This window comes from Erythrolamprus reginae, chromosome 3 (assembly GCF_031021105.1).
Source record: "Erythrolamprus reginae isolate rEryReg1 chromosome 3, rEryReg1.hap1, whole genome shotgun sequence".
Lineage (NCBI taxonomy): Eukaryota > Metazoa > Chordata > Lepidosauria > Squamata > Dipsadidae > Erythrolamprus > Erythrolamprus reginae.
Window position 1 is genome coordinate 258,552,417 of NC_091952.1, and position 12,098 is coordinate 258,564,514.

The 12,098-nt window shown below is 45.3% G+C and overlaps 1 protein-coding gene across 1 annotated transcript in view; it reads right to left on the reverse strand.

Moving 5' to 3' along the window:
* Positions 1–5,955, reverse strand: part of TMEM249 (transmembrane protein 249) — a 12,361-nt gene extending 6,406 nt beyond the window's left edge. Inside the window, exons 1-3 of the mRNA XM_070749317.1 lie at positions 5,826–5,955; positions 2,911–3,008; positions 1,066–1,258 (exon numbers count right to left, since the gene is read on the reverse strand). Coding sequence (XP_070605418.1) covers positions 1,066–1,258; positions 2,911–3,008; positions 5,826–5,955 — 421 coding nt within the window. The remainder of the gene's footprint in view (positions 1–1,065; positions 1,259–2,910; positions 3,009–5,825) is intronic.
* Positions 5,956–12,098: the final 6,143 nt, after the last annotated feature.

Genomic DNA, 12,098 nt, shown 5'->3' on the forward strand with positions numbered 1-12,098 from the left:
ACCTTTCCATACGTTTGGCTTGAAGATGTTGTGGCTTGAAGGTTAGTTTGGCTTGAAGTGGTTATTGTGTGGCTCGTGATTGTAGTGTACTGTATAGTAGAATCGCAGCAGTGTTCATGCCCTTTGTATTCAGGTAGCGTGTGTTACATGTCGGAGTTTTCAGAGGTTGCCCAACCCAGAGAGGCCACAGACCAGATACCAGGAGCTCAAGTCTTTGCAGATAATTGAAGACAAACACGGCAGAAAATATTTACTACTTCTTAGCAAAACTATTCTATATATTTACACTGTAATTATCTCACTGGGCAATTCTACTATACACTACAATCACAAGCCACACAATAACCACTTCAAGCCAAACTAACCTTCAAGCCACAATATCTTCAAGCCAAACCTATGGAAAGGTGTGTCCTGTTATATACATTAGTCAACCAATCAGGTTATAGCACATTCTGTAGACTCACAGGGACTAAGCATCCTCTCAGTGTTACATTCATTATGGTAGTTACAATCCCTTTCTTTCTTTCTTTCTTTCTTTCTTTCTTTCTTTCTTTCTTTCTTTCTTTCTTTCTTTCTGCAATTGGAATATTACTTCAGGCTAGACCTAGTCCTGACATTAGGGTGCGCACTTTGCGCTTGGAGAGAAAGGACATGAGGACATCCTCGCTAGCCTTCACCACAAAGCCAGTTGATGACCACCTGACCCCTGGCCCTGCTCCTTCTCTTCCGCTGGCTTCCCGCTACATGATAGGAATACCGACTTCTTCACCGGCGGAGATTCCCCATGAGAGCTACGGGCCTTGTAACCTGACTCTCCAGATGACCCTCATACTTCACACAACCCCAAAGCCACAGGTGGGTGGGATATGTAGCTGGTGAACCTCTTATGCTTCTGGCCAGCAAAGTCAAGGGGGAAACCGGGTTCACTGAACAACTGGTGTGATTCAGCGACCGTAGCAGGAAATGTAAAAATGGAGTCAACGTTTCGCTTAGCGACAGGAGGTCGTAAGCCTCGGACTGCCTGTCCTTTGGCCGGGAGAGCGACAGGAGGGGGGAGGGGGGTACCGTCTCGCTGGCCGACCATCCGGACGTAGATCTGGTGCAGGGGCCCCTCGTGCCAAAGGATGCCCCGGATGTAGAACTGGTAGAACTCCCGGATGTGGTTGATGATCAGCCGCCGTTTGCAAAGGTTGCTGACCAGGATCCAAACGCTGGACACCAGGCTGAGGATGCAGAAAGCCGACAGGTCCTGGAAGACCTGCAGGGGGGAGGGGGGCAGGCTTAGAAAGAGAAGGCACCCCACTCCCGGGCCCAGCACGGAAGCCGTGGGACCCTGGACATCTTCCTCCTCCTCCTCCTCAACTCTGCAATCCCCACGACTGCTAGCACACAACTGCCGTTGCCTAGTTGGGTAATGAAATGTCGGCCAGAAAATTGTTAATGCTATGTGCACAACTGGTTGGGTGTTACAATATACACTGCTCAAAAAAATAAAGGGAACACTTCAACAACACAATACAACTCCAAGTCAATCCAACTCCTGTGAAATCAAACTGTCCACTTAGGAAGCAACACTGATAGACCGTCAATTTCACCTGCTGTTGTGCACATTCCACTTTGTACAGAACAAAGTATTCAGTGAGAATATTCCATTCATTCAGATCTAGGGTGGATTCTTTGAGGGGTCCCTTTGTGTTTTTGAGCAGTTATATAAAGCAAACCAGCAATATATGGTATGTTTTAAAGTTTTAGTACATTGCTGCTTTAAGAGCTGGTGATGCAGTACTAAGCCACAAGAGGGAGCCAGCAACCTCTCTCTTAGGGGAGAATTGTTTTAAGTACTATTGTGGGTAGTAGGAACTGTGTGTCCTCACGTTGGTTTGTATATGTATATGTATTGGGAAGATTGATTGGTGTATTTGTGAATGACTACGATATTTGATAAATGAACAATATTTATATACTCAAGCGATCTGGTCTTGTTATATGTGGTTCCACTCACATCTCTGGGTTATTAGCGGGAACATCTTCTATCTCCACCTGTTCATCTGTATATCCTTTGTACTTTAAGAGTAGTATGGCTTACTCCTTATCATCTAACAAAAATTATCCAAAGAGCATCCAAGACCTCACAGTCCTCCTCCTCCTCCAAGCAGCTTACAGAGTCAGCCTCTTGTCCCCAACAATCTGGGTCCTCATTTACTGAGTTGGGAAAGATGGACGGCTGAGTCAACCTTGAGCCGGTGCTGAGATTCGATCTGCCAAACTGCTGGCAGCCGGTGATCAGCAGAAGGAGCTTGCAGTACTGCACTCCAACCACTGCGCCACCGAGGCGCATAAGGTTGGGGGGAGATTGCCGCAGAGTTGCCATCCTAGGCAGAGGCTGCCTGCCCCAATAATTGGGTCCTTCCAGAGGTTGAGAGCCTCAGTGGTTAGAGTGTTGATTACCAGCTGCCAGCAGTTTGGCAGATCGAATCTCCCCACCCGCTCCAGGTGGACTCCGCCTTCCCTCCTTCCAAAGTGGGTCAAATGAGGACCCCGATTGTTGGGGGCAAGAGGCTGATTCTGTGAACCACTCAGATAGGGCTGTGAAAGTGCTATGAAGCGGTAGATATGTCTAAATCAGTGTTTCTGAACCGTGGGTGTTTGAAGATGGGTGGACTTCAACTCCCAGACTTCTGGGAGTTGAAGTCCACCCATCTTCAAATGCCCAAGGTTGAGAAACACTGGTCTAAATGCTATTGCTATAGAATCTGGGCGAGCCACTCCTGAGCTTTCGAGCCCTGGTCCCTCTTGTCTGGCCTCCAAATGGCCCCGTAAGACCAGGAGCGGCTGGAGCGCAGCGCAGCCCACAAAGGATGGGACGCGAAGGGAAACGAGGGGGTCCCGAGTCAGGGAAGAAAGTCTCACTTGGATCATCTTGAAGTAGAAGATGCTGCCGAGGAGAGAAGCCACCACGCAGAGGAGGCCTTTCCAGATCATGTCCTTGTAATACTCCATCACAAAGACTGCGGGGGAGAGAGACGCGAGATCAGGGCGGGAGGGGGGCTCTCGGCTCTCCCCCCCCTCAAAACTCACAGCATCCCCAGTGCCAATCCAATGCTCTCTAACCCTCTTGGTTCTGGGGGGAAGGGCATACATTTTCTCCCACCTTAAAACATATGTAAATAAAAAACACCATACCAATATCCAACCATATACACACGCCAAATGTCAATCTCGTGTATGTACTCCAAGGAGTTTCTTTTACTTCCTCCTTTCTCCTTCCCCTCCCACCACTTCATCCCTCCGACATTCAAACTGGTCAGCCGATACTAAAATTACAGCAAACGACAACAATAAGAAAAATCACCAACCAAATACTGTATATCCTTCAGTATCTAACATTCTATAAATCCCATATCTGTCATTATTTATGGGGAGAGAAGAAATTCCCCTCACTCCAACATTTAAGCTGTTTACCTGATAAAAATAGTTTTGCCATATAAAATAATATAAACTATGAACTATAGAGATATAGAAACATAGAAGATTGACGGCAAAAAAGACCTCATGGTCCATCTAGTCTGCCCTTATACTATTTCCTGTATTTTACCTTGGGGTGGATCTATGTTTATCCTAGGCATGTTTAGATTCAGTGACTGTCGATTTACCAAACATGTCTGCTGGAAGTTTGTTCCAAGCATTTACTACTCTTTCAGTCAAATACGTTGCTTCTGATCTTTCCCCCAACTAACTTCAGATTGTGTCCCCTTGTTCTTGTGTTCACTTTCCTATTAAAAACACTTCCCTCCTGAACCTTATTTAAGCCTTTAACATATTTAAATGTGTCGATCATGTCCCCCCGTTTCCTTCTGTCTTCCAGACTATACAGATTGAGTTCATTAAGTCTTTCCTGATACGTTTTATACTTCAGACCTTCCACCATCCTTGTAGCCCGTCTTTGGACCCGTTCAATTTTGTCAATATCTTTTTGTAGGTGAGGTCTCCAGAACTGAACACAGTACTCCAAATGTGGTCTCACCAGCATTCTATATAGCGGGATCATAATCTCCCTCTTCCTGCTTGTTATAATTCTAGCTATGCAGCTAAGCATCCTACTTGCTTTTCCTACCGCCTGACTGCACTGTTCACCCATTTTGAGACTGTCAGAAATCACTACCCCTAAATCCTTCTCTTCTGAAGTTTTTGCTAACACAGAACTGCCAATACAATACTCAGATTGAGAATTCCTTTTCCCCAAGTGCATTATTTTACATTTGGAAACATTAAACTGCAGTTTCCATTGCTTTGACCATTTATCTAGTAAAGCTAAATCATTTACCATATTACAGACCCCTCCAGGAATATCAACCCTATTGCACACTTTAGAATCATCGGCAAATAGGCAAACCTTCCCTACCAAACCTTCCCCTATGTCACTCACAAACATATTAAAAAGAATAGGACCCAGAACAGACCCTTGTGGCACACCGCTTGTAACCTGTCTCTGCTCAGAATACTCGCCATTAACAACAACCCTCTGATGTCTATGCTTCAGCCAGCTTGAAATCCACTGAACTATCCAGGGATTAAGTCCAATCTTCACTAATTTATCTATCAGCTCTTTATTGCTTTTTTCTCACCATTGCTTTTTTCCATCATCTGGGTGTCTACCCTCCATTTTCTCATTCTTTCACTTCAAAACATAATATTCATGTGCTTCAATTATTTTTAACTTGCCTCCATTCATAAAATTTCCCCCAGATTTTGTAATATTCCGAATCTTCTTTAAGTCTTAAAGTAAATCTATTCATTTCAGCACAATCCACAATCTTCCTTGTTATTTCTCTTCCTGTCGGGATCCTATTCAATTTCCAATTTTAGGGGCTGTTCTGAGTGCTGTTCCAATATGAACAATTAAATAAGTTCCTTCTCTATTGTAATTTTCTGGTAGGATTCCCAACACTGACCCTCTCTGAGCGCAGCCTGAAAAGGCCTCCAGATCTCTTCTGTGCAACGGGTGGATCTCCGGATCTTCAGATGTCCCACCCACGTGGTCAGAGAGCCAGGAAGGGCACGGAGCCCCACACCTGCCCTGAGCAGATCGGGAAGCCCCCCAGACCTTCTCAGCAGGTGCCCACCACAGCCAGCCTCTGCGGCTCAGCCCTTCGCCCCCCCCCCCCTCAGCCACAGGACTCAGCCACTTCGCGGCCTCCGACCCTGGCCACTGCCCACAGCCACCTTCCCTAAACGTCCATGGAGATGCTCCATCCTTCAAGTCCTGGTTGTCCGAGAGGTACATTTTCCAAACAGCAACTGGACTTTCTTGGGTTTTACTTTGAAGATGTTTCACTTCTTATCCAAGAAGCTTGTGGCCAGACCAATCCTCGAATACAGCTCATCTGTCTGAAGCCCACACCGCATTTATAAACACTCTAGAAAATGTCCAGTCAGGACAATTAATCCATGGAACAGAAGTTGCCTCCAGAACTTGTGAATGGCCCAACACTGGAAGTTTTTAAGCAGGTGTTGGAGAACCCTCTGTCTGAAGTAGTGTAGGGTTTCCTATCTAAGCAGGGGGTTGGACTAGAAGACCTCCAAGGTCCCTTCCAACTCTATTGTTATTATTATAAAAACCAGCTGACTGCACAATCACACCTTAAGGGCCACAGTCCTCCTTGAGGGCCAATGGCAACGTCCCTCCAGGTGTATCAGTCGACCCCGGACGCCCCCCCCCCCCAAAATCTGTGCTTGGTTCCCCAGCCCAGCCCTCCTTCCCCCCATTCTGTACGCAGGGCCCTTCCCCAAGCCCCCCTCTGCCCCCTCCCCAAAAACCGCCTTACCTTTGGGCTGCTGCACCTGGAAGGGGAAGTATTTGTTCTCCTGGAGTTGCTCGTGCAGATATTCCACCGAATTGACAAAGCCACAATACCAGAGGGCGAAGGGCCCCCTCAGAATGGACTTCAGAAACATCGTCCCACGGGCCCTGGGGAGGGATGGGAGGAAGGAGGGAAGAGAGGGATGGAGAAAGGAAGGAAAAAAGAAGAGAAGGAGGGAGGGAGGGGGAAGAAGGAAGGAAGAAAAGGAAGAAAAGGATGTATGGATTGATTTCATTTCATTTCATTTCATTTCTACGGAGAAGGGCGGCATACAAATCTAATAAATAAATCCAATGGATTGGATTGGATTGGATTTATATGCCGCCCCTCTCCATGGACTCAGGGCAGCATACAAATACAGAATGGAAAAGGGAAGGAAAAAAGAAAATGAAGGGAAGGGAGGAAAAAATGAAAAGAGTGAAGGAAGGAAGGAAGGAAACAAAGGAAGAAAAGAATGGAAAAGGGAAGGGAAAAAGAGAAGAAAGGAAGAAGAGAGGGGGGGAGAAGGAAGGGAGGGAAGGGGGAAAGGAAAACAGGGAAGGAAGGAAACAAAGGAAGGAAAGAATGGAAAAAGAAAGGAAAAAAGAAAATGAAGGGAGGGAAGGGAGGAAAAAATGAAAAGAGTAAAGGATGGATGGATGGATGGATGGATGGATGGATGGATGGATGGAAGGAAGGGAACCAAGAGGGAGGGGCAACACTGCCAGGGCAAGGAAAGGACCCCCACCTCCCTGAGATCAGCAGGACAAGGGGCAGCCCTTGGGGAGTAGAGCATGGGGACCCTGCCCCCCCCCTGGCACACCCCAGGAAAGCCCACCCAGCAGGTCAACGCTGCCTGGAAGCTACCCAGGTAACCCTCCCCCCAAAAAGTCGTAGACTGCCTTTCCCTCTGATCTGAGAGACCCTTCAGAGGCTGGGCTGCCTGGGCAGGGGGTCTGCCCCACCTGTGAATGGCCCCCAGGCAAGTCTTTGCGCCCACAGAGGCTCAGCAGGGTCTCTCAGTTCCTTGTCCTGGCACCAAAGGCCGCCCACTGCCCCTCTCTCTGTCTCTCTCGGGGTCAGCAGCCACCAGCCTGGCAACGGGGAGCAACAGAATCCCACCTTCGTAGCAACCGGACCCTTCCTGCAGCCTCTGACCTTCTGGAATGCCCCCCCCAGCTGACCAGTCAATAGTATTGGCAGTTCTGTGTTAGCAAAAACTCCAGAAGAGAAGGATTGAGGGGTGCTGATTTCTGACCGTCTCAAAATGGGTGAACAGGGCGGTCAGGCAGTAGGGAAAGCGAGTTGGATGCTTGGCTGCATAGCTAGAGGTATAACAAGCAGGAAGAGGGAGATTGGGATCCCACTGTATGGAGCGGTGGTGAGACCGCATTTGGAATAATACTGTGTCCAGTTCTGGGGACCTCACCTACAAAAAGATATTGACAAAATTGAAGGGGTCCAAAGACGGGCTACAAAAAGGGTGGAAGGTCTTCAGCATAAAACGTATCAGGAAAGACTTCATGAACTCCATCTGTAGAGTCTGGAGCAGTGATTCACATTTACAAAATCCTGGGGCACACCACCAACCAAAATGACACAAAATGACACTCTAAGACAGTACATATTATACATATTATCCCCCCTTGTGTGTGTGTGTGTGTGTGTGTGTGTGTGTGTACACACTCTTGAAACATTTCCAAAAACAGGTGAGGGCTGGGGGGGGGGGGTTCTCTCTTATTCTTTGGGTGTTTTTATCATATGCTTTAAATCAAGAGTCACTTCTCTCTCTCTTTTGTTTCTCTCTCTTTCCTCTCATTCTCTGCCTCAATCGTTTTCTCATTTCTCTTTTTTCTCCCCTTTTCTCTGTCATTTCTCTCTCCTTCTCCCTTCCTCCTTCTCTCTCTTTTGCTTTCTTTTTCTCACTCACTCTCTTTCTTTCTCTCTCTCTTGCTTTCTTTCTCTCTCTTTCTCTCACACTCTCTCTCTCGCGCGCTCGCTTTCTTTCTTTCTCTTTCTCTCTCTCTCTCTCTTGATTTATTTCTCTCTCTTTCTTTCTTTCTCTTTCTCTCACACTCTCTCTCGCTAGCTTTCTTTCTCTTTCTCTCTCTCTCTCTCTCTTGCTTTATTTCTCTCTCTTTCTTTCCCTCTCTTTCTCTCACACTCTCTCTCTCGCTCGCTCGCTTTCTTTCTCTTTCTCTCTCTCTCTCTCTCTTGCTTTATTTCTCTCTCTCTTTCTTTCTCTTTCTCTCACACTCTCTCTCGCTTGCTTTCTTTCTCTTTCTCTCTCTTTCTCTTGCTTTATTTCTCTCTCTTTCTTTCCCTCTCTTTCTCTCACACTCTCTCTCTCTCTCTCTCGCTTGCTTTCTTTCTCTTTCTCTCTCTCTCTCTTTTGCTTTATTTCTCTCTCTCTTTCTTTCTCTTTCTCTCACACTCTCTCTCGCTCGCTTTCTTTCTCTTTCTCTCTCTCTCTCTTGCTTTATTTCTCTCTCTTTCTTTCTCTCTCTTTCTCTCACACTCTCTCTCGCTCGCTCGCTTTTTTCTCTTTCTCTCTCTCTCTCTCTCTCTCTTGCTTTATTTCTCTCTCTCTTTCTCTTTCTCTCACACTCTGTCTCGCTCGCTTTCTTTCTCTTTCTCTCTCTCTCGCTTTATTTCTCTCTCTTTCTTTCTTTCTCTTTCTCTCACTCTCTCTCTCTCGCTCGCTCGCTTTCTTTCTCTTTCTCTCTCTCTCTCTCTTGCTTTATTTCTCTCTCTTTCTCTCTCTTTCTCTCACACTCTCTCTCTCTCTCTCGCTCGCTTTCTTTCTCTTTCTCTCTCTCTCTCTTGCTTTATTTCTCTCTCTCTCTTTCTTTCTTTCTCTCTCTTTCTCTCACACTCTCTCTCTCGCTTTCTTTCTCTTTCTCTCTCTCTCTCTTGCTTTATTTCTCTCTCTTTCTTTCTTTCTCTTTCTCTCACACTCTCTCTCTCTCGCTTTCTTTCTCTTTCTCTCTCTCTCTCTTTTGCTTTATTTCTCTCTCTTTCTTTCTCTCTCTTTCTCTCACACTCTCTCTCTCGCTTTCTTTCTCTTTCTCTCTCTCTTGCTTTATTTCTCTCTCTCTTTCTCTTTCTCTCACACTCTCTCGCTCGCTTTCTTTCTCTTTCTCTCTCTCTCTCTCTTGCTTTATTTCTCTTTCTTTCTTTCTTTCTTTCTTTCTCTTTCTCTCTCTCTTTCTCTCTCCCCTCTCGCGGCACACCTGACCATGTGCCTCGGCACACTGGTTGAAAAACAGTGGTCTGGAGAACAGAAGGGAAAGGGGGGACATGATTGAAAATATTCAATATGTGAAAGGGTTAAATAAGGTCCAGGAGAGAAGTGCTTTTAATAGGAAAGTGAGCATAAGAACAAGGGGGCACACTCTGAGGTTTCTTGGGGGAAAGATCAGAAGCAACATGAGAAAATATTATTTGACTGAAAGAGTAGTCGATGCTTGGAACAAACTTCCGCAGACGTGGTTGGTGAATCCACAGGAACTGAATTTAAACATGCCTGGGATAAACACAGATCCATCCTAAGATAAAATGACGAGATGGACCATGAGGTCTTTTTCTGCCGTCAATCTTTTATGTTTCTACGTAACTATCATTGAACACACAGAGGTATATGTATAATCTTCTATGTTTCTATGATTGCAAGCAGGATGGGAACTTTACAACGTGTCCAAGCAGGCCTTGCCTTGCGACCACCCACCTGAGCCCCAACATCCGTTGTTAAGCAAATCCCTGCGGTTGTTAAATTAGTCCAAATGTTGTTAAGCGAATCTAATTTCTCTGTTGAGTTTGTTCGTTGGAACGTCCCCAAAGGGGGTCACGTGACCCTCCCAATCCCCCCATCCACCCCACGACCCTGCAACGGGCATAAGTCCATGCTAGATGTCAAACGTGTGGATTTTGACCACATGACCACGGGGAGGAGTCAACGGTCATTAAGGGTGAACACTGGATGTAAGTCCCTTTTTTGGGTGCAGTTGTAAGTTGATCCAATTGAGTCTCATATATTTAATTATGCAGCATGAAAGAAATAATAATGAACAAGTTAAACCCGTGTTTCCCACCTTTGGCCACTTGGAGATGTCTGGACTTCAACTCCCAGCGTTTGCTGGCTGGGGAATTCTGGGAGTTGAAGTCCAGATATCTTCAAGTTGCCAAGGTTGGGAATCACTGGATTAAACAACAGCAAAGTTCAAGCACAAAGCCTTCTTTTAACTGTCTGTTATCATCCTTTCCACCCACAAAAAAGTCTCGTGGTTCCTTATTTTCCACAACTCCCCTCCTTCAACACTTGTCTTTCTCCGGTTCTGGGTTCAAATCCCTTCAATTTGACTCTTCATCGAGAAATATTTCCTTGGCTTCTTCAATGAAAACTTTCCCCAATAATTTCATCTTGTTCATTTATTTATTATTTATTTATTTATTGGATTTGTATGCCGCCCCTCTCCATAGACTCAGGGCGGCTAACAACAATAACAAAAAACAGCATGTAAATCCAATACTAAAACAACTAAAAAACCCTTATTGTAAAACCAAACATCCATACAAACAAACATACCATACATGAATTGTAAAGGCCTAGGGGAAAAGAATATCTCAGTTTACGAATATATCTTGTTTACAAAGTTCATTGGTCTCCTTTGTAAAATATATTTGCAAATGTCCGTTTTTGTTTTGTTTTTAATTCGCTTTTGAGTGGGGGAATTTCTTTTGGCCTCTGTTTTAATCTTCTTTTGGATTTTAGTCTTTGAATAAAATAAAACCAAAAATAGGGGGGAAAGGAACGGGGACCACCAGGAATCCCATGCAAGGAGACCCTCCCCCCATCCACCAAGCTGCTCACTGCCCTTCCTCCTTGGGACAAATCAGCCCAGAGGGAAAGGGGGGTCTGCCTGAAATGCGGGGGGGGGGGGCAGGGAGGGGCCCAGGCTGTGAGCTGAATGGGGCTGGGAGCTGGAAGCAGGGGGGGCGGAGGGGGGGTGCCACGCGCTTCTATTGACGTCACCAAGGCTCAAGCTCTCAGTGAGGCTATGGGCAGGTTTCAAAGGGCAACCGAGGAAGCAGATCCTTTATAATCCCTTCCAGGAAAGCTCAGGGTGGGAGCAATAAATGGACTCCCTCATCTCTGAGATAAGCCAGACAGCCATAGAAACTGCACCTAATTCAGCTGCCGGCTGGGGAATTCTGGGAGCTAAAGTCCACCAGTCTTTTAAGTCCCCACGATTGGAGACCCCTGGTTTAAGAAAACAAAATGCACATTCACATATTTTATTAATACTGTAGTTATACTTTCTGCAGGGATTTCTGGTTTGTTTTTTTTTTCAAAATTGTGCAAATACTATTCCTAGCTGCAGTAGTGATGGATAGTATTAAGTATTTAGTACTTTTGTTATATATATATTTTAAAAGATAGAATAGAATCTCTTTATTGGCCAAGTGTCTTTGGACACACAAGGGATTTGTCTTTGGTGCAGATGCTCTCAGTGTCCATAAAAGAAAAGAGACATTTGTCAGGAATCATCAGGTACAACACTTAATGATGGTCATAGGGGTCAAATAACCAATCAGGAAAGATTTTAATAAAAATCTTAAGGATACAAGCAACAACTTAACAGTCCTACATTCATAAGTGGGAGGAGATGGGTGATAGGAATGATGAGAAAAAACTAGTAGTGATAGTAGTGCAGACTTAGTAAATAGTTTGACAGTGTTGCGGGAATTATCAATATTAATAAAAATCTTAAAGACACAAGCAACAAGTTATCATTATTGTATTTTAGATTTCTAAGTTACAGTCAAGTGGGGGAAGAATGATAGATTTACAATAGAATGAAGGGGTCAAAAAGATTCAGTTTATTGTGAAAAAAATAAAAATAAAAATAAACATTTTAATAGAGTTTGTTTTCCCCCCTTTGACCATTCCAGCCTCCAGAGCCAGGGAGGGAAGCATAGAAACCTAGAAACATAGAAGATTGACGGCAGAAAAAAGACCTCCTGGTCCATCTCGTCTGCCCTTATACTGTTTCCTGTATTTTATCTTAGGATGGATCTATGTTCATCCCAGGCAGGTTTACATTCAGTTCCTGTGGATTGACCAACCACGTCTGCTGGAAGTTTGTTCCAAGCCTCTACGACTCTTTCAGTCAAATAATATTTTCTCACATTACATCCCCTCCAAAGGGCTGAACTAGGTCAGTGGTCAAGCAAAGTCCATGGGAAGGTCAAGAGAGT